The 22,594-nt window shown below is 48.2% G+C and overlaps 1 protein-coding gene and 1 pseudogene across 4 annotated transcripts in view; both read right to left on the bottom strand.

The window, feature by feature from the left end:
- Positions 1-206: 206 nt before the first annotated feature.
- Positions 207-22,594, bottom strand: part of MTRF1 (mitochondrial translation release factor 1) — a 58,210-nt gene continuing 35,822 nt past the window's right edge. For 2 of the 4 annotated variants that reach the window (XM_070409007.1, XM_070409009.1), the window contains one exon: positions 207-480. In XM_070409007.1, the coding sequence (XP_070265108.1) occupies positions 298-480 (183 nt within the window). In that variant the 3' untranslated portion in view covers positions 207-297. Of the gene's footprint in view, positions 481-15,482; positions 17,255-17,727; positions 20,001-22,594 lie in introns of those variants that run through there. The other 2 variants (XM_070409010.1, XM_070409011.1) reach the window with 2 other exon arrangements.
- On the bottom strand, positions 3,067-5,676 carry LOC139005035 (pleckstrin homology domain-containing family G member 5-like; annotated as a pseudogene).

Below are 22,594 nucleotides of genomic sequence, written 5' to 3' on the forward strand. Positions count from 1 at the left end.
CAAAGAATGGTAATGGTAACCCAAAAAAAAAAGGTACCTTTATTTACCTACTAGAGGCCCGCTGCATGAAATTTGTGCACCGGTATGGTCCTTAGGCCTGGCCTGCGATCAGGGCCATCTTCCCCGGCTGCCTGCAGCCAGCCCCGCCCCTCCGCTGCCACCCACCCCTGGTTTTCCATTCGCCATTGGGTGATCGGAACCTGCCAGCAGAGGAGTCAAGCAAAGGGAGGCTGAACCTAGGGAAATTTTCAAAAGGCCGGGGGAGTCCAGACTGCTGATAAGCTGATCCTCACCCACTCACCACCCAAGTCCAGTAACACCACAGCCAGGCCAGCCATTTAAAGGGTTGCAAGTTTCAATGCTCCCTGCAAGAGTCGGTGTTCCCTGCATCTGGGCAGCTGGGAATGAAAGGCAACCCCCAGTCCTCTGGCAACGCTGTTCCTCCTGAGTTAGGCATACACACCCTGGGATTTCTGTTTCCTGTGAAGAGAGAGGGAGAAATGGATGGGAGGGGGGACCATGAGGGAGTAGGGTGTGGCAATTCATGCAGGGAACAGGTAAGGGCCGTTAAAGTCACTTCTCTGCCTGGGACAGAGCCGGGTTTAGGGGCAGCAGGTCTGCCCATTACTTTGTTGCCAGCGTCCTGGTAACTGGTGTGCATGCTGTGCACAAAGATGCCCCCCGAAATCATCACAACCAGCCAAGAGGCCCCTAACAGCCCCAACCCCTTGGCAGAAGGAAGAAACTTGTACACTGGCACTCCAGCGCCTGTTGCTACAGTTTGCCTCTGAGGACCATTTTAAAAGCCAGAATAATGATGATCATTAAATAAAAGAATTAATAGTATTTTCTTTTCTTACAAGTCTTTGGGAAAATGAAATTCAGGTTTTGTTTGTTTGTTTGTTTATATTTTATTGATTTTTTACAGAGAGGAAGGGAGAGGGATAGAGAGAAACATCGATCAGCTGCCTCCTGCACACTCCCTACTGGGGATGTGCCCGCAACTAAGGTACATGACCTTGGCCAGAATTGAACCTGGGACCCCTGAGTCCGCAGGCCAACTCTCTATCCACTAAGCCAAACCGGTTAGGACGAAATTCAGGTTTGTTTGTTTTTTTTAAATATATGTTATTGATTTTTTACAGAGAGGAAGGGAGAGGGATAGAGAGTTAGAAACATCGATGAGAAACATCAACCAGCTGCCTCCTGCACACCCCCCACTGGGGATGTGCCTGCAACCAAGGTACATGCCCTTGACCGGAATCGAACCCAGGACCCTTCAGTACGCAGGCTGATGCTCTATCCACTGAGCCAAACTGGTCAGGGCCGAAATTCAGGTTTTTGACCGATCCGCTAACATTTATAGTCGCCTGTGTCAAAGCAGGGTGTGTGTGGGAGCTGGGGGGTGGGGAGCGGAGATTGGTGCTCAAGGTGAGGAGGTGCAGAGGTGCGCTGCAGGGAGGGGGCAGTCTGGAGACCTGGGTCCCTGATGCTATTTGCGGGGCTGCAGCACCTGCCCACCCATCTGCCTTACCTGTGGATGCAGTTTCCATGGAAACGGGCAGTGGCTGGGTGGGGTTCAAGCCCAGTTCCTGGGGCACTGCTTCCCTGGCCCCTGTGCCCAGCCTCTGGCTGGACTCCCCCACCTGCGGCACCAGCCTTGCCCCTTTCGGTGTCACCACTTCGTCCTCCCGGTCTCCAAACCACTGGGACCTGGGGCTGGCCAGCGGCAGCAGGTCTTCTTGGGGACTGGGTGGGTACAGCCATGGCTGGCAGTACCCGGTTGCAGTGACGGTGGCTGGGAGGATGGAGGTGTGGTGGCTGGACCGGCCAGCGTTCCCTGCTGCTGCCCCTGCTGGGACTCGGGGCTTGGAAGGCTGCGGTGTACGTGCCGCCACTGTCGCCACCACAACTCTGTCCCTGCCCACCGTGCTCTCCGCTTCAGCTCCTCCTTCAGTTGGGGGCTGATCAGGGGTCGGGCTGGCCGGGGGATTGGGGTGGTGATTGGGTCCCGAATCAGGCTGGTTGGCTGCCGCAGTGCACATCATAGCCACTGGTCGTTCAAGTCATTCCACTGTAATGGTCACTGGGCTTTTATATAGATAGATTAGGTGTAATGGAGTCACTTTATAGGATAATGTCCTTATTCTTAGGATATGCTGAAATATTTTGGAGTAGAGTTACAAGGTCTGGAACTAACTTTTAAACAGTGTTTAACAATCACCGTGTGTTTATATGTGTGCATGTGTGTGTGCATATATATATATATATATATATATATATATATATATATATACTAGAGACCTGGTGCACGAAATTTGTGCACTGGGGATGGGTGGGGGGTCCCTTAGCCCAGCCTGTGCCCTCTCGCAGTCTGGGACCCCTCCCTCCTTACTGCCCACCTGCTTGCTGCTTCCTACCACTCGGCTTGCTGCTCCTTAGTGCTACTGCGAAGGCCTTGGGTCTGCTGGGTGCTGGGCCTGCAGGTTTGTGTCTCTGATACCCCCAGCAGCCCCAGCACCTTGATGGCGGGGCTTGGGGCTGCTGGGTGCTGGGGCTGTGGATCTGTGTCTTCGATCAGGGCCCCAGCAGCCCCAGCATCAAGGTGGTGGGCCTTGGGGCTGCTGGGTACAGGACCCCCTGTGTGTTTGTGTCTTCTATCAGGCCCCCAGCAGCCCAGCACCGAGGTGGTGGGCCTTGGGGCTGCTGGGTGCCGAGCCTGCAGGTTTGGGTTTCTGATTCTGCCCCCAGCATCCCCAGCTCCGTGATGGCGGGGTTTGGGTCTGCTGTGCCGGGGCTGCTGGGTGCCAGGCCTGCATGTTTGTGTCTCTGATCCGGCCCCCAGCAGCCCCAGCACCGCCTAAATAACTTAAGAGAAACTTTATTTAGTCTTCTTTTAAAAGCAATCTAGATTAAAAATGAATTGCAGTTAAGAGAGAACAAAGAACATGGTAACTAAGAGTGAGATAGACAGACAGAGGAGAGGCTGGGCACTGGTCAGGGGCTTACATGCCAACTGTTCTCCACCTGGGAAATGATGTAAAATCTGTTTCTTTTGTTTTCTGCTTAATGGTCTTCTCCAGCGAGTGGAGTGGCATCTGCTCGCTTCTCCCTGGGGCCTGACTTGGTGGTCGCCTTGGGGTCTGGCTGCACTCCAGCGGGCTCCGCACTGGCCTGCCTGCTCCGCCTGGCCCTGTGCACACGTTGCTTCCTCCGAGTCTTCCTTGGGTGCAGCCCTGGTCCATCACCTCCTCCTGTGTCTCGCACCGCTTCCACAGGGCCAAGAAAGAGGCCACACGGAGTTCAGGTCTGCAGGGAGCTGGTCCTCTGCCTTCAGAACCTTCGGGATCTCTGCTTACAATTGTTCCCTTCCATGACCTTCCTTCCCTACCTCCGGCATCTTCCCGGAGCACCGCATGCCTGTCCTCCAGTAGCAGGTTGTCTTGTGTGGCTTTCAGGGCAGCCTTCAGGGCCTGGTGGCCGCACTGCGGCCTTTCCACATTGGGCGCCCGGCCCGAGGCCCGCCTGAGAAGGCGGGCGGCTCCCCAGCAAGTCCTGCTGCACCAGGCGCATGTGCTCCTGCCCCCCACCATGCCCTCCAGGTATGCTGTGCTCAGGGCCTGGGAGTTAAGCAACAGGGTGGTCCTGATGCGGTAGAGCTGGGCCAGCGTCAGCTTCCTGTGCTGGGCAGAGATCCAGGGGGGCGCTCAGGCTGGACCCTGGGGGAGGTCCCTGAGGGCAGCTCTCTGCTCCTCCTGGCTGGCCCTTTGGGCTCCCCCGCCAGGCAGGTGGTCCTGCCCTCCATCTCTGATAGCTGGGAGCCACTGCCAGGGCTTGGTGGCCCCCGCAATTCCAGCGGGGCCCAGCTTCGTGAGGGGAGCCCCGAGTCCTAGTGCCGGTGGCTGTGGCAGCCAAGCAGAGTTCTGACAGGCTGCGGCTGGGGGCTGGGGGCGCCCCCTGGGTGGCGGCCCCTGCCAGCAGCTGCAGGAGGCTGGCCTCAGATTTTAACTTGAGCAGGTGGGGCAGGTGGGGCAGCAGCTGGACAGGGGTGCGGCGGCAGAGGCGGGGCAAGGGCGGGGGTGAAGGGGCCTGTGGTAAATCTAGGGGCTGGGGCGCTGGCTCCACCACAGGGGCTGGGGTCGCAGTCTTGCAAGGAGGTAAGGGAGAGGGTGCCGTAGGCGGAGTCCATGGAGCAGGAGCTGCCATCCCCGGGGCCCAGGGCCAGCAGCTCGCTGGTCGGTGTGACAGATGAGGTGGTGGTACTGAGGGACATCTCATCCGACTGGGAGCTGAAGGGGCCGCCCTTGAACTCGGGAGAGGAGAGCGTCTCCCCGGGCTCCAGCACCACCATGGCCAGGGTCTCTGTGGAGCCGTCGGAGGCGCAATGCTGGGAGTCCAGGCTGTTGCTGCTTTTGCGCAGGATGGTGGGGGAGCTGGCAGCGGAAGTGCTACTCTCCCCACCCTCCTCTTCCTCGTCTTCCTCCTCCTCTTCCTGCTCCTCCTCCTCCTCCCCCAGGCTCTGCAGGTGCTGCGGGCTGCCCACGTGTTCCTGCGCACACAGCTGCTGCAACTGGTTCTGGGCATTGTAAATGGAGTCCACCCAGGCCCGGTACAGAGCCCGCCTGCTGGCCTGGAACGTGTAGGCCCCCACGGCGCTGTGGAACTCGTTCAGGTAGATGAGGAGGAAGGAGCCAGCATCCTGCAGCTCCCGGCACACGATCTTGTCCACCAGCAGTGGTGGCCTGATGACCTTGGTCCTCTCAGCCTTCTTCACTGCCTTGGTCACTAAGAGCAGGTCCGTGAAGAGGAAGCAGTACACATCCATCTTGCTGTCCTTTCCCTCCTTCATCCTCAGGCTGCCCTCCAACATCAGCTGACGCGTCTCCTCCAGGGAGGCACCAGGGATGGCCGTGGTCAGGTCCAGGTGCAGAAATTCCTTCAGGAGCTTGTCCACCTCGTCGTTGCTACCCTCAACCACCTCGTAGGCGTCCATGCGGCTCACCACGGCTGCCAACTGCTGCCGCTCCTGTCACTGCCGCATGCACGCGTTCATGTGATGAAGTGCTCCACGGAGCTGATCATGGTGATTACGGCCTCCTTGGCATGCGGCTCGTCCGTCTTCCTCAGCACCAACCTGAGCAGCAGCGGGTACTTGGTGAGCCGCTGGTGGGGCTTGGCGAGCATGTCGCTCAGCTTCAGCCGCTGGCACTGCTGGTGCTTCTCGGCCCACGTCACGTAGGCCCGAGAGGTCGTTGTCGTGCAGCAGGCTGCGCGTGTACTCCATGCAGCCCTCCTCCTCCATGCAGTACTGGATGTAGGGCTTGAAGAGGGAGCCGAACATCTTGAAGCCTTTGAGGAGGTCTCGGGCTGCAGCAGCGCCTTCTCCACCATCGGCGCCATCACACTGCCTCACAGCCCGCGGTGCAGACGCGCGATCTCGGGGATATTACTGAACAGGAGCAGGGTGTGGAGGTGTTGGGACTCCTCCCCAGGGCGACCCTTCACCTGGGAGTCCCTGCCACTCCATTCACCCCCTCGGCCAGAGGGGAGCGCCCTCGGTGGGTCTGCTGCTCTGGGCGCTGGGGAGGAGGAGACTGCGGAGGGCGAGGCCCTGAAGCAGGAGGAGGCCGGTGAAGGCAGGCGGCTCCCCAGCACGTCCTGCTGTACCAGGCGCATGTGCGCCCGCCCCCACCTGCGCCCTCCAGGCCTGCACAGCTTCACGCTGTGCTCAGGGCCCGGGCAGCGCACCAGGAGCGGGTGTGGAGGTGTCGGGACTCCTCCCCAGGGCGACCTTTCACCCAGGAGTCCCTGCCACTCCACTCACCCCCTCGGCCAGCGGGGAGTGCCCTCGGTGGGTCCGCTGCTCTGGGCGCTGGGGAGGAGGAGGCTGGCGAAGGGCGAGGCCCTGAAGCAGGAGGAAGCCATGGAAGGCAGGCAAGGAGCCCAGGACTCAAGGCGCCCCCACCGCCACCCCGCGTCCCGCTGGGGCCTGCACCCAGGAGTGCCATGGCTGCGGCAGGGCCACCAGCTGGGCTTGGAGGTGAGTCCTGCGCGCACAGGCCCAGTGACCTGCCTGGTGTGCGTGGGGGTTTCAGGTCACCTTGAAGGAGGCTCCGGCCTTTCTCTGCTCCTCTCCTGGTGGAGCGGTGGGACTCCAGCGCCGAGGTCAGAGGAGCCGCCTACCAGCACCCAGGCTGCTTCTCGGAGTTGGAAGTTGCGCCATCAGCCTCTGTCTAGGACAGGACCTCTGCACCCTCAGGGTGCATAAACACACAGGGCTTCCATCAGGCTCCGCTGATCCCGGGGCCGTGAGGCCTCGCTGCTCAGCTGGCTTCGGGGCCGTTTGGCTTTGCTCCACCACTTGGAGCCTAGTATGCAAATTAACCGCCATCTTTCTTGGTGGTTAATTTGCATAGCGCCCTGATTAGCCAATGGGAAGCGTAGCGGAGGTACGGTTAATTACCCTTTTTGTCTTTTATTAGATAGGATGCACAGAGAAAGAAAAAACAAATGTGGAAAAATGTTAATAGTTGAATCTAGAGTACATAGTATTTATTAAACTGTTTCTTAAAGTTATTTTTAAAACTTTTCTGTGTGCTTGAAGTTTTTTAAAATAAAAAATTGGGGCAAAATTTCTCTTTCATCTTTATCTCCAAATAATTCCACTGGTCATTTTTTTAAAGTATATTTTTTTAATTGATTTCAGGGTGGAAGGGAGGAGAGAGAGATAGAAACATCAATGATGAGAGAGAATCATTGATCAGCTGCCTCCTGATTACTCCCTACTGGGGATCAAGCCCAAAACCCAGGCATGTGCCCTGTGACCTCCTGGTTCATAGGTTGATGCTGAACTACTGAGTGATGATGGCTGGGCTCCACTGGTCTTAAGACTCTATTTTAGGTAATCTTTCCTGCATATAGTTTCTCTCTGAGGAATGTCTAAAATAATAACCCCTCTCTTTTTTACTCAAGAAAAAAGAAACTTCCTGAGAACAATTACTAAATAGAGAAGTTTTACCCGCAGTTTCGCCTCCTGTGGTTTCAATTACTCAAGTCAACCTTGACTTGAAAATATTACATAAAAATTCCAGAAATAAGAAATTAATATGTTTTATATTGTTCTGAGTAGCATGATGAAATCTTGAGTCATTCCACTCAGTCATGCCCAGGATGTAAATCATACCCTTGTCTAGTGTTTCCATGCTGTACATGATATCCAACTCTTTAGTCACTTAGCCATCTAGGTTATCAAATAGACTGTTAAGATATTGAAATGCTTTATGTTCAAGTAACCCTTATAGTAGTCTAAATCTACATCACAATGCCTACATTATTCACCTCACTTTGTCTCATTGTATCATCTCACATCATCACAAGAAGGGTGAATACAGTACCATACGATATTTTGAGAAATCACTTTCACATAACTTTTATTATATTTCTATATATAAAAGGCTAAGTGACCATCCAACCGAATGACCGACATCTATGACATGCAATGACCACCAGGGGGTAGACGCTCTGACTGGTAGCTATGACGTGCACTGACCACGTGCACTGACATGCACAGGCAGATGCTCAATGCAGGAGCTGCCAAGCTGCAGTGACTTGGTAGCGGCATTTCTCAGGTGACGCACCCCAGAACCAGAAAGGAGGGAGCCCGATAACCGGGTGCCTCACCTGAGAACCGCCCTCTCACAATCTGGGATCCCTTGGGGGATGTCAGAGAGCCAGTTCAGCCCGATCCCCACAGGCCAGACTGAGGGACCCCACATGTTGGAGAGAGCCCACTTACTCTACAGATGCCTTTGGAGCTGTGTACAGCTCCAGGTGTGCCCAACCGAGGAGGGACTATGGGAGGGTGGCTCCAGGGTATGTCCGCCCTGTCTTGCCCAGTCCTGCCCCGCTGGCCACCTTCTAATTAATTTCCTTTCAATTTGCACGAATTCGTGCACCAGGATACTAGTACTGTTATAGTTGTCCTATCCTATCTAATAATAGACAAACATGGTAATTGACCATACCTTCACTACACCTCCCATAGGCTAATCAGCAAGATATGCAAATTAACTGCCAACAAAGATGGGGCTAATTTGCATACAAAGGCACGAAGCGGCGGAGTGAAGACTGTAGGAGGCTCCGGCCGAACCAGCGAAGAAGACTGAAGGCGGCTCCAGCCAGATCAGCGAAGAAGACTGAAGGTGGCTCCGGCCGGAGCGAAGGCCTGGGTCCCAGGTGCCAGAGGAAAACCAGTGCCGGCAGCCAGGGGAAGGGAAAGCCTATTGCACAAATCTCTTCATGCAACAGGCCTCTAGTCCTATCTAATAAAAGACAAAAAGGGTAACTGATCGTACCTTCGCTAGGCTTCCCATTGGCTAATCAGGGTGATATGCAAATTAACTGCCAAGAAAGATGGCGGTTAATTTGCATATGTAGGCGCTAAGCAATGGAGCGAAGCCGGCTGGCCCCGGGCAGGAGCAGCGAGTGAAGGCCAGCGTGGCAAGTGAAGAGCAAAGAGGGGGGCCCGCCGGCGCGCGGCAAGCCGGGGGCTTAGCTAAGGCTTAGCGCATACTCCCCGGTGGCCCCGCAGCAGGGCATCCTGGCAGCCTCCTGACAGGCGGGCGGTGGGGAGAGCCGAGGGGGGCAGGGGCTGCAGGGAGCCATGGAGGGGCAGGGCAGCCGGAGCCAAGTTCCTGGGGGTCTGAGGAGAGTGCTTGACGGGAGCCCGGACTGCAAAGAAGGAAGAGGAAGCGGCCATGGGGAGCTCTTCCAATCCCCCTGCACGGACACCCTACCCCAGCCCCCGCACCCCCGGGGGGACGGGGAGGCTGACCAGACAGGGAGAAGACCCAGCCTTGGGGGTAGCTGCAGCCCATATCTCCGACTCCCAATCTCTTCCCCTGCCACCCCCGCCAGGGGCGCCCACAACAATAGCACGCCTGCGACAACCCGTCAGCACCCCCGAGGCACCTGAGGCCCATGGCCTGCTGCTGCTGGGCCCCCTCCGCTGGGGCCAGGCACACCGCTCCTCCCTACAACTCCAGTCCCAGGTGGAGGCAGGCCTAAGTGGCCCCTCAGGGTCAGACTCATCCCCCGCCCTGAGCACATACATCTGCGAAAAGGCCATGTACAATATAAAGAATGGTGCCAAGTGGGGAGGTTTGACAGTTACTCCCCCTTCAGCCTTGTCACCCTCCTAGTACTCCCCCCTCCCCCTAGCCAGTGCTTCCAGGGACGACCACTGCTACAGGGCTGCTGGCCAGAGCCTGCCCCTCTGAGGCCTATGGAACCCTCTGCAAAGCTTCCATAGCTACAGTCCCAGGAAACAATCATGCCCTCCTCCCCTAATCAGCACCCGCTACCTGCGAGGGTACCCGTGGGCTTAAAAATAACAATCCCTTCCCTTTTAGAGATCACTTACTTGATGAAACATTTCTAGGTTTATTAGCTCAGAACCTCCTCATGACAACCCAGTGAGGTAGGCGAAGAAGAGATTACAATTCCCATGTATATGCATATGCAGAAATGAAGCTCAGAGAGGAAAAGTGTCAAGCACAGTGGTTCCCAAGGTGTAGCACACGCCCCACGGGGGGGGGGGGGGGGGGGGGGCAATTTGATTTTAAGTGGGGACAATTCCAGAATGAGTTACAGTGAATTTTTTGCATTTCTTATGGTTCGAAGGGGCCTCATCTACAGCATATCCTATATAATGAAAGGCTAATATGTAAATGACCAAACGGTGGAATGACTGGTCACTATGCTGTGCCTGACCACCAGGGGGCAGACACTCAACGCAGGAGCTGACCTCTGCTGGTCAGTGTGCTCCCACAGGGGGAGAGCTGCTCAGCCAGAAGCCAGGCTCACAGCTGGCGAGCACAGCAGCAGTGGTGGGAGCCTCTCCCGCCTCCGTGGCAATGCTAAGGATGTCCAACTGACGGCTTAGGCCCACTAAGTCGTCAGTTGGACATCCCCCCAGGGCTCCCAGACTGTGAGAGGGCACAGGCCTCACTGAGGAATCCCCCCACCCCAGTGCACGAATTCCGTGCAGCAGGCCTCTAGTTTTATTATATTACTAGAGGCCCAGTGCATGAGATTCATGCACTTGTAGGGGGCATGGCCTGCAGGGATCGGCCCGCTGTGGGAGCGCTGCTCATCCCGGTCAGCCAAGTGGCTCTGGACCCGCCCTCTGGGCTGCGGACCCACCCTCTGAGCAGCTGCTCATCCTGGTCAGCCGAGCGGTGCTCCCACTGTGGGTGTGCACTGACCACCAGGGGGAAGCTCTTGCGTTGAGCATCTGCCCCCCCGGTGGTCAGTCATAGCAACTGGTCGTGCTGCCGTTTGGTTGCTGGGCTTTTATTATATAGGACTGTTGTTAATGTCTTACTGTACCTAAATTTATAAATTAAACTTTATCATAGGTATGTAGGTATAGGAAAACACATAGTATACACAGTAAGTCCTCACTAAACATCATTGATAGGTTCTTGAAAACTTCAAGTTGAAACGACAGCATCTGATAAAACCATTTTACCACAGGCTAATTGATATAAACAAGAGTTAAGTTCCTACAGCATATTTCTGGTCACAAACACATCACCAAACTTCTAAATAAAGACCCAAAACACTTCTAATAGTGAACACTGAAATAAATATGAACTATACATACATTTAAGAAAGATTAATAAAAAAGCGAGATCATTATTTTCCAGCCTGCTTATTCCAGTTCAGGGACACAGGAGGCCAGAGCCTATTCCAGTAGCTCAGGGCAAAAGGCAGGCATTCGCCCTGTACAGGACAGGCCACCTTCCCATTGCAGGGTGCACTCATACCCACCTCCACTCAGACTGGAACAATTTAGATGCCAGTTCACCTCAAGTGCATCTCTTTGGGAAGTGGGAGAAAACCGGAGTACCCAGAGAAAATCCACGAAGCCATGGAAGAATGTGCAATGACAGAGGTAGAAGGAAGACACAACTCCCTGTGCAGCCTGCACCAAGACCACAATTGTCAAAGAAAAGGATGACCATCTTCAAAAACAATACAACTGAATGAGGACACATTAACAAAAGCATTACAATATACTGTAATGGACAGCTTGAAGTTCTGACAACTGAGAATATAATGCTAAACTCCAAATGGAGAGTGAAAAACAAAACAGAGAAAGACTGGAAGCAGAAGTTGAATCACACCAGTCTAGATTGGCTACTGCTATGGGATAATGAGCAATGTCAGACATCAAAAAGACACCTACAACTTGCTAAACAGAAAAAGATGAATGGTTTTGTTTATGGGACAAAATGAAGGCCTAACCTAAAATATAATAACGATCTGCTTCACCCCCACCCCGGACCCAGAGAGGAGGGAGGAGCGAGGAGGGAGCCTAATTCCTCATGGAACTGGCCATGGGGTAGGTAGGTTGCTGCTGGGGCACTGTTGGCCCCAAATCTGCTTCACCTGCACCTGGGAACCACAGATTGGTTTCAGCCCGATCCCTGAAGGGCAGGCCACGGGACCCCACTGATATACGAATCTGTGCACCAGGCCTATAGTATAACTATGAGATTCTTTCTCAACAGCTTTCTAAAGCAGAAAAAAGTAAATTCAATAGCTTAGAAATTGAACTTCATCACACAAGAGATGCTCTCAGAGAAAGGACTTAGGTTTTAGAAGGTGTAGAAAGAAACCTAAGGCAAACACAGTGTCAAAAGAAGGCAACTTGCCCTAACTGGTTTGGCTCAGTGGATACAGTGTCAGCCTGCAGGCAGACTCAAGGGTCCCAGGTTCGATTCCGGTCAAGGGCATGTACCTTGGTTGTGGGCACATCCTTAGTAGGGAGTGTGCAGGAGGCAGCTGATCGATGTTTCTCTCTCATCGATGTTTCTAACTCTCTATCCCTCTCCTTTCCTTTCTGTAAAAAAAAAAAAAAAAATCAATAAAACATTTTTTTTTTAAAAAAAGAAGGCAACTGAACACATGTATCAAAAAGAACAAGGTAAAGTGAATAAAGACATTAGAAAGCAGGAATCCTTACAGGAGCGGCGATCTCACCTACTAATTGAAAATACAGTGGTGCCTTGACTTACGAGTGTCCTGACTAACGAGTTTTTCAAGATACAAGCCGTCTCTCGGCCGATTTTTTGCTTTGAGTTTCGAGCTAAAATTCGGGTTAGGAGCCAGCTTCAGATACCCCACCGCTAGTTGGCGCAGCGAACATCACAGTGAACGCAACATCAGCCCAGCATCACGTGTCTCACTCGTTCACTTTAAGTGGAGAGCTCTTAGTTGAAGCATCAGTGTTGTGCTCGCATTTGTGCTTAGAGTTATTTTGCAAAACTTCGTTTTTTTCAACCATAGATCTGAAGAAAGTAAGTGTGAAGGACAGTGCTGAGAAAAGAAGTGGATGATGTGCATTGAATTAAGAAATTACCGAAAAACATGACCAAGGTGTGCATGTAATCGACTTGGCGAAGCAGTACGAGCGTAGCACTTCTACGATCTGCACCATACTGAAGCAGGAGTCGATACAGGCTACAACTCCAGCCAAGGGCGTTAAAATAATTTCTAAACAGCGGACATCTATCCATGAAAATATGGAGAAGCTGCTAATGGTGTGGTTAACGGAGAAGCAGCTCGCAGGAGATACTGTGACGAAGGCTATAATCTGTGAGAAGGCATGAGCTATTTACGCTGATTTGCTGCAGCAGACCCCAGGCACTTCAACATACGAGGCATCGGGCAAGCCGTTTAAAGCCAGTCGGGGCTGGTTCGAAAATTTTAAAAAGAGGACCGGCATTCACTCCGTTGTCAGACATGGTGAGGCAGCGAGCGCGGATATAAAGGCAGGTGAGGATTACCTCAACACGTTTGCTGAAATTAAAGCAGCAGAAGGATACATCCCCCAGCAAGTCTTCAACTGTGACGAGACAGGACTCTTCTGGAAGAAGATGCCAAGGAGAACTTATATAACGGCAGAAGAGAAGAGGATGCCAGGCCACAAACCCATGAAGGATAGGCTAACCCTCGCACTGTGTGCCAATGCAAGCGGCAACTGCAAGATTAAGCCGCTGCTCGTTTATCATTCAGAAAACCCCAGAGCCTTTAAGTCACATAAGATTCTGAAGGTTATATGGAGGGCAAACCCGAGGGCGTGGGTCACCAGGCAGATCTTTGTGGAGTGGGTGAATTTGGTCTTTGGTCCTGACGTTATCTCCAGGAAAATAACCTACCCCTGCAAGCTCTTCTTGTCCTGGACAATGCACCTGGCTCACCCACCTAACCTTGAAGATGACATCCTTGAAGAATTCAAGTTTATAAAGGTTCTCTACCTTCCACCTAACACCACCCCTATCCTGCAGCCAATGGACCAGCAGGTGATTTCTAATTTCAAGAAGCTCTTCACCAAGCACCTGTTCCGCCACTGCTTTGAGGTGATGGAGAGCACAAACCTCACCCTTCGAGAGTTCTGGAAGGACCACTATAACATCGTGATATGCCTCAGAATTATCGATATGGCCTGGCAGGGTGTTACAAAGAGGACCTCGACTTCTGCGTGGAAGAAGCTGTGGCCTGAGGTAGTGTCTGAAACGGATTTTGAAAGACTCGAACCTGAAGCGGCAGTGGTGGAGGAGATTGTGTCCCTCGGCAAGTCCATGGGCCTGGACATGGATGAAGGTGACATCAACGAGCTCATCGAGGGGCACTCCGAGGAACTGACAACACAGGAGCTAAAGGAGCTACAGACGCAGCAGCACACAGAGGTTTTGCAGGAAATAGATGACACAGAGGAGGAGGAGGTTATCTTTGTAAGTGAGATAGAGGAAATGTTCGGAATGTGGGAGAAACTTTCAGACTTTATTCAAAAGAAACACCCAGAAAAAATTGCAACTGGGCGTGCGATGGAGCTATTTAATGACACTTGCCTAACTCATTTCAGAAATATTCTGAAAGGGAGGATGAAACAGATCTCATTGGACAGGTTTTTATCAAAAATTCCTGTAGATGAAAGTGATGAAAGCGTGGCGAAAAGGGCAAAAATAAGCAAATAAGATTCAGTTATTCAGTTCAGCCTTTCTCCTCCAACTCCATCAGCATCTTTAAGTCGTTTGATCTCCAAAGTAAATGCTGTACATTAAACTTAATAAAACAAGTTTATTGCACTACATTCTATTGTTCAGTATTATGTTTTTATACAATATTCGTTATTTATTTTTAATATATTTTATTGATTTTTTACAGAGAGGAAGGGAGAGGGATAGAGAGTTAGAAACATCGACGAGAGAGAAACATTGATTAGCTGCCTCCTGCACACTCCCTACTGGGGATGTGCCCGCAACCAAGGTACATGCCCTTGACCGGAATCGAACCTGGGATCCTTGAGTCCGCAGGCTGATGCTCTATCCACTGAGCCAAACTGGTTAGGGCAATATTCGTTATTTTTAAATACATTTAACAAAACAACTGCGGTGTTTTTTGGGTGTCCAGAATGGATTAATGGCATTTCAATTCATTGTAATGGTGAAAATTGATTTGACATACGAGGAATTTGAGTTACGAGCTCCGTCACGGAACGAATTAAACTCGTAAATCAAGGCACCACTGTACATTGCTTCTGCAACACCTGGATCATGCTCACAACAAAGCTGATGGAAAGACAGTAATTAATATTCAAGATCAGTTTAGGAACATCATAAAAATATTAAAGTCAAAAGTGAAAAGCAAGGTCTTATGCTTGTGAGAATTATGAGAATCAACCTGTAATCTTTTTTTGTCAAAGGAGGACGTTCCTCAGCTTAAGAGCAGTCATTTTGAGCCCTAGCCGGTTTGGCTCAGTGCATAGAACGCCAGCCCGCAGACTGAAGGGTCCCAGGTTCTATTCCAGTTAGGGGCACATGCCTGGATTGTAGGCTCGATCTCCCCACTGGAGGCAGCCAATCAATGATTCTCTCGGCTGCCATTCTAAGTTGCATGACTTGCAATTTCCCAGGAGGCCACCATTTCAAGTTTTGGTTTCCTAAATGTCTAACCTCCCCAACCCTCCTTTGAATTAGCCAATCGTGCAAGAATGTGAACCCGAGCCTTAAGCACTCAGGGTGAGGGGCAGACTGTGCCAGGGATTAAATCTGAGTGCGAAGTCTTTGCTTACCAGACTTTGTTGGTTGCACACCCTTCTGCAGAAGTAAAGATATTGCTTTGCTGTCTGACCCCCAAGTATCCTTTGTGTTCTACCAGGACCCCTTAACTCTGGGGCTTGCCTTATTTCTAACATGCTGAGTGAAAGAAATAAGGAGTTAATCAATGAATGGTATAATTTAAAAGAATATATCAGTATGAAAAGAATAAAGAGAGACCTCAAATATAATAATGAGATCCTTTTTTATTTTATTTTATTTTTATTTTTCGCTAAAAGTATTACAAAGGGTATTACATAAGTGTCCTTTTTTCCCCCCCGCCCTTAACAAGCCCCTGCCCTCCCTTACCCCCCAGTGTCTTCTGTCCATTAGTTATGGTTATATGGATGCATACAATTCCTTCGGTTGATCTCTTACTCCCCTCCCTCCAGTCCCCCAACCCTCCCTGGTCTTCCCACTGCAGTCCGACAATCAGTTTGAGGCAGCTCTGCCAATAATGAGATTCTTAATAACTTTCTAAAGCAGGAGAGAGTAAATTCAATAGCTTAGAAATTGAGCTTCATCACATAAGAGATGTGCTCAGAGAAAGGACTTTGGATTTAGAAGGTGTAGAAAGAGACTTAAGCCAAACACAGTGTCAAAAGACAGAAGATACAGTTGTTAGACAACTTCAAAGAGAACTGGCTGACACCCCCAAAAAACTATCTATGACAGAGGCTTCACTAGAGGGTGAATCATGTTTTTGTATGAATTTAGAAGATGAGAAACAAGAGTTAAAGAAGGAATTAAATCAAAGCAGAAATCAATGTCAGCATGAAAAGGAACAGTGAAAGAAATAAACAAAGAGTTAAACCTATCTCTGCAATATAGCTGGCATCAAGAAATGAAGAAAAATGGTGAATTAGAAAAAGAGATTACCAGGTTTATGGAGTTCTGAGAAGATTCTTAGATTCCAGATGTTCTACAAGATGGGCTGGGAAATAAAGTGAGCCCAGCCACGCCATAGAGCAGGCCTCAGTGCTGCCCAGCAGAAAGGTCTTGTGAACGAGCCACCCCCAGCATCTCCCCAGGAGTCAGTGTGCCAGTATGGGGACATAGCCGGCAGGCAGAATCAGACCCACATGTTCCGTTACTAGAATAATGCATTGAGAACTGCTTTATTGGCAAGCACGTGAATGACTCTGCGTAAGGAAACTGGGCCTGTACCTCCTGAGTAACTCAGGTGGCCTGGACATCCCTGTAGTTACCAATTTTCTTAGCGAGAGGCTGATCACAATGCTAGGTAAGCTTTCTTCCCTTGACAAGTCTACCAGCACAGGGTGATGGCCAGGAAGCACCAGGTAAACTATCTTCCTGCTGAGTAGAATTCTAACCTTCATGTTATTAAACCATGAAAAATACTTTGTTTACAAGATCATCAAAATTAAAATTTGGTTTTCAAGTTCTTCCAGAAAGAAAAAGAAATGTGATTGATTCGTTAAAAAACATATTTGTAAGCTGACTGGGTGGCTCAGTTGGTTGGATCATCATCTTGTACACCCAAAGGTTGTGGGTTCGATTCCTGGTCAGGGCACATACCTAGGTTGCGGCTTCGATCCTCATTTGGAGCCTATGTGTGAGGCGACCGATCAATGTTTGTTTCTCTCTCTTTCTCTCAAATCAATAAACATATCCTCAGGTGAGAATTAAAAAACAAAAACATTTGTAATTATTGTGCATTTTTAGCTGTACTTTATGAAGTCTCAAAGATTCCCATGCCTCTGTCAGCTTCCTGCATAGGTCCATTTCACTTATGTAATAATATATCTATAATAATAAAAGCATAATATGCTAATTAGACCAGACGTCCTTCCAGATGACTTTCCAGATGAAGCCGGGGCTGTGAGGGAAGCCCGGGTCCCGGGTGCTTCCCTGCCTGGGTGCCAGAGGGAAGCCAGTGCCAGCAGCCGGGGGAAGGAAGGCCTACTCTTGCACCAATTTCGTGCATCGGGCCTCTTGTAAATAATAAATCAGCATTTTGTTGACTTAAGATTTTCATCCAAAAACTCAATAACAGCTTCTTCGTCTGCTGACTGAAGCAGTCTCTGAATTAGCTGATCCAGGCACTTCTCCCCACATAAAAATTTCTGGTAAAAGAGAGAAATTTTTATGAAAATCTGGTCACTAGAAATAAAGGAGAAATGAAGAAAAGAATTAAGTGTAATTAAGTATACACTTAATTCTTTTCTTTACAGTCATTGTTTAATAGCAACAAAGAATTACTAATCTACAATACAATGAATAATACTATTACTAACTTGGGAGGATGCTCATTGTTACTGACTCATATTCTTCACAACTTTTATTTATTTTTTTATTGAAAAGTAGCAGTTTAAGCCCCAAGTGCAACATAGTTAACAATACTTTGTCTTTAAAGGGGGGTTTACAAAAAAGCGTATGAATCTTATATCACCAAATTTTACCATGTTATAAAGTCCTGAATAGATGAAAAAATGTGTTTAATTTTTAGATGATTAAAAAATGGCATATAAAGAGAACAATTGATCTATCTGTTCTATACCACATAATTCTGGTTATTATGGCTTTTTATGTGAAAAGTGAATGCAAAAGAGTAAATAGAATTGTATTCTATTTTAAATTAGCATTTTGCTTAAAAACCAATCTTGTAGAATTTGAATTTTTCCAATAACTCTAAAGACAACAAAACAGATCTGAATCAACTTTTGAAATTTACTATGCCTCTCTCTTTAAAATTCCTCTCTGCCTGGCTTTTCTGACAACACAGTTCTAAGTTCTCAGACCATTTTTGGGAGAATATATTTGCTGAATCCTTTCTCCTCTGGTACTTTAGAAAATATCAGGCTTTTTATTCTTGTCCTGAAAATTACACCCTTTTCATTTATATCACATTATTTCACAAAGGCAATGAAGACTGAAATGCCCTAATGCCTCAGGGATCTTGTTGCCAGGCTAACGTGTAGACTGCTCCTTGACATTCTATCTTGCCAAACACTCTGGATTTGGCTCAGCTAAAGCCTCTCTGGAACACTACAGCTCACACTTCTCATACCAACTCTCCAAATTTAAATAACTTAATCCATAAATGGTTTAGGATAATTCTGTGTTTTCTTAAACCGGAAATACTGCACAGTAGTTTTGAAATCTAGAAGTCTTGTGTAATAAAAAATATTTATGATGGAATATTTAGGGGACAAGTATCTTGAGGTGTGCAACTTGCTTTCAAATGGTTCAACAGCAACACAGGTGTGTATATAGAAAGAGAGAGAGAAAGAGAAGGTGGAGGAGGAAGAGAGGGCAAACATAGCAAAATGTTAACAACTATTGCATCTAGGTATAAGGTGCATGTTGAACTTGTCTTTAAACATGTGTGCTTGAAAAATTCAAAATAAAAAGTTCAGAAAATTTTATGTTAACTTCCAAATAATTTCACGGAATGAAAACTGTTTCAGTTAGACCTCCCTACATCCCTCCATAAAGTTTCTTTCTGTGAAATTACTAAAATGATGACTCCAAGTACCTTTCCTGTGTTATAGAAGTTCTGTGTAATAGTTGTTGGGATTAGTCAATTAGCACATTCTCATATTTCATAAATGCTCCAAATATAGACATTGGCTTCATGGAAATACTTTACTGTTGGCATCAGGAACACAGAACATTTAGTTTTGCTGTTGGCATCAACTAATCTTATAGTTAGTCTTTTTTTTTTTTTTTTTTTTTAAATTCTCAACCGAGGATATTTTTAGTGGAAGGGAGGGGTAGAGATAGAGAGAGAGAAACATCGATGTGAGAGAGACACATTAACTGATTGCCTCCTGCACGCACCCAATCAGTGACGGGGATTGAGCCTGCAACTGAGGTATGTGTCCTTGACTGGAATGGAACCCAGGTCCCTTCAGTCTGAGGGCCGACACTCTATCCACTGAGCCAAACCGGCTAGGGCTATTTAGTCTTTCTTAAATGGTTTTAAAGTTGAATTTTCGGTTGAGTGTTCACACTTGTTATCTCTCAAGTTGAACTGTAGGGTAAAGAATGCCTTACTATCTTTATATTTCACAAAACACCAGCATATAATAAAACTTAATTAAACTTTAAAATTAAACAGAACCATGGCTGGTGTGCTCAGGGGGTGGAATGTCAGCCCACAGACATTCTGGTCACAGGTTCTATTCCTAGTCAAGGACACATACCGCAGTTGTGGTATCACTCCCCACCCCCAGTTGGGGTGCGTGTGGGAGGCAACCAGTTGATATCTCTCTCACATTGATGTTTTCCTCTGTCTCTCCCTCTTCCTCCCTCCCTCCTACTCTCTCTGAAGAACTATAGGAAAAATATCCTCAGGCAAGGATGAAAGAAAGAAAGAGAGCGAGAGTGAGAGAGAGAGAGAGAGAGAAAGAAAAAGGAAGAAAGAAGTCCCATCGAAAGAAAGAAAGAAAGAAAGAAAGAAAGAAAGAAAGAAAGAAAGAAAGAAAGAAAGAAAGAAAAAGAAATAAATAAGTCCCATCCAGTGAGTTCCTTCCCAGGATTTTTAATCTGGAAACATACAGGGTCATCCTCCTCTTGGCTAAAGCTGAAGTACTTAAAGTTTACAAGAGGCTAGAAGCCACATTTTTAGTCATGGGAGAAAGCAATCTTCAGGGAGAGAAGAAAGAAGCTGATATATGGAAAGGAGCAAAAATGAGAACTGGATGAAAAATATCCTGATGATATGAATTCCCATATTCATTTATTCCTGAAGCCCAGCTTCATTGCCAGGGTGGTAGCAGTAGCTCTGGTACATTTCTATCCTTGGGGTATGCAACGTCACCCAGCATTCTTGTGAATTCCTTTGTAGGTATTTTTATTTTTATTTATCTAGATAAAAAGGAAGAAAGGGAATGTAAAAGCACTATAATAAAAATTTTTAAGATTTATACAATTTTAAGAATATGAAAACTTTTTATAAAATTAGTGTGCCTGAAGCTCAAATTATTATAGTATTGCCAAGGTGACTTCATCATTTGGAAATTATGTAACAAGGATTATGTCTTCCTAATAATCACAACATATTCACAGCTCAATTGGATTAACCTGAGTGCTAAAGATAAAAAGATCAAAGAGGAAGGAATTATAGTTCCTACTTTTCAGAAGCTCATAATTTAGTAGGAGAGTTAAGCAATATATAAGCATCATAATACAGTGCAAGAAATTTAAAAACACAGAAAAAAGGGTTTTAAGGGAGCCAATGACTGTGAAAAGAAGGTGGCATCAAGGAAAGAAAAAATTTGAATTAGAACTTAAAAGCCAACAGTGTTTCTTCAACAGAGACAAGCAGAGCATTTCAGTCAAAAGAATAACTATGAAGAGAATTCGGAGAGACCAAGATGGCGGCGTAGGTAAACACCGGAGACCGCTGCCGCAAACAACCATTTCAAAAATACAACTAAAAGACAGAACGGACATCACCCAGAACCACAGGAAAGCTGGCTGAAGAGAGACTCTACAACTAGAAGGAAAGAGAACAGCAAACCGAGGCTCAGAGGCGGCGCAGTGTGGAAAATACAAAGGTACCGAGGTGCGCGCGCAAAGCGGGCTGGTGGCTGAGGGCGCGGTTGTCGTTTTCGGTCGGGAGTGAGTCTCAGACTCCAGATCCGGGCGAGCCTCTAGGGACCCAGACTCAAACGGGAGAAGCGGGATTATCCGGCATCAGTTGGAACCTGAGGGCAGCTTTCTCTCCGAGGTTTGCAGCGGCTGCCGGGGTTCTGAGAAGCAGAGCCTCTGGGAACGGGACTGAGAGTGGCCATAACTGCTCCCTCCGCCCGCCCTGTGGATCCCGCCCCGCCCAAACCCTGCGCACAGCCATTTGCCGATCGCCTCAGGCAAAGGCTGGATTAGCGCCTCCCCAGAAGGCAGACGTTTTCCACACAGCTGTTTCCTGCAGCCAGTCGGCCTGGTGGTCAAATCCCTCTAGTGTTAACTACAACAATTAAGGCTTGGCTAGAACAAGACTGCGCACAAAGACCACAAGGGGGTGCACCAAGAAAGCATAAAAGATGCGGAGACAAAAAAACATGACAGAAATGGAGGATATGGAGCTAAGAATCGCAATTTTGAGGGCTTGCCATAAATTTGTGCAGAGCCTCACGAAAACTAATGAGACCCTCGATGCTACAATAAAGAAATTAGAAAGTAAGCATACACAGACTGAAATAAAGAATATTATACCCAATAGCAGACCAGAGGAGCACAAGAATCAAACCAAAGATTTGACAAAAAACACCCAACTGGAAAAGCAAAATGAAAAAAGAATCCGAAAGTGTGAAGATAGTGTAAGGAGCCTCTGGGACAGTTTCAAGCGTACCAACATCAGAATAATAGGGGTGCCAGAAGATGAAAGACAGCAAGATATTGAAAACCTATTTCAAGAAATAATGACAGAAAACTTCCCCCACCTGGTGAAAGAAATGGACTTACAGGTCCAAGAAGCGCAGAGAACCCCAAACAAAAGGAATCCAAAGAGGACCACACCAAGACACATCATAATTAAAATGCCAAGAGCAAAAGACAAAGAGAGAATCTTAAAAGCAGCAAGAGAAAGAGACTCAATTACCTACAAGGGAATACCCATACGACTGTCAGCTGATTTCTCAACAGAAACTTTGCAGGCCAGAAGGGAATGGCAAGAAATATTCAAAGTGCTGAATACCAAGAACCTACAACCAAGATTACTTTATCCAGCAAAGCTATCATTCAGAACTGAAGGTCAGATAAAGAGCTTCACAGACAAGGAAAAGCTAAAGGAGTTCATCACCACTAAACCAGTATTATACGAAATACTGAAAGGTATCCTTTAAGAAGAGGAAGAAGAAAAAGGTAAAGATACAAATTGTGAACAACAAACATGCATCTATCAACAAGTGAATCTAAGAATCAAGTGAATAAATAATCTGATGTACAGAATGAACTGGTGATTATAATGAATCAGGGACATAGAAAGGGAATGGACTGACTATTTTTGGGGGGGTAAGGGGAATGGGAGATTCGGGAAGAGACTGGACAAAAATTGTGCACCTATGGATGAGGACAGTGGGTGGGGAGTGAGGGCGGAGGGTGGGGCGGGAACTGGAAGGAGGGGAGTTATGGGGGGGGAAGAGGAACAAATGTAATCTGAACAATAAAAATTTAATTAAAAAAAAAAAAAACTATGAAGAAAAGTCTGGAAACAAAGTAAAGTTAACTTTGGAACAACATGGGTTTAAAATGAGTGAGTCCATTTATATGCAGATTTTTTTCAATAAATATTTTGGCAAAGTTTTTGGAGATTTGCTATAATCTGAAAAAATTCTCAGATGATCCTTATGATTTTCTTAATAGCATTTTCTTTTCTCTAGCTTACATTATTATAAGAAACTAAAGGCCCGGTACACGAAATTCGTGCAAAGGGTAAGGGTGTGTGTGTGTGTGTGTGT

The sequence above is a fragment of the Myotis yumanensis genome, unplaced genomic scaffold, assembly GCF_028538775.1.
Source record: "Myotis yumanensis isolate MYYU_CA2020_CCGP unplaced genomic scaffold, mMyoYum1.0.hap1 SCAF_3, whole genome shotgun sequence".
Lineage (NCBI taxonomy): Eukaryota > Metazoa > Chordata > Mammalia > Chiroptera > Vespertilionidae > Myotis > Myotis yumanensis.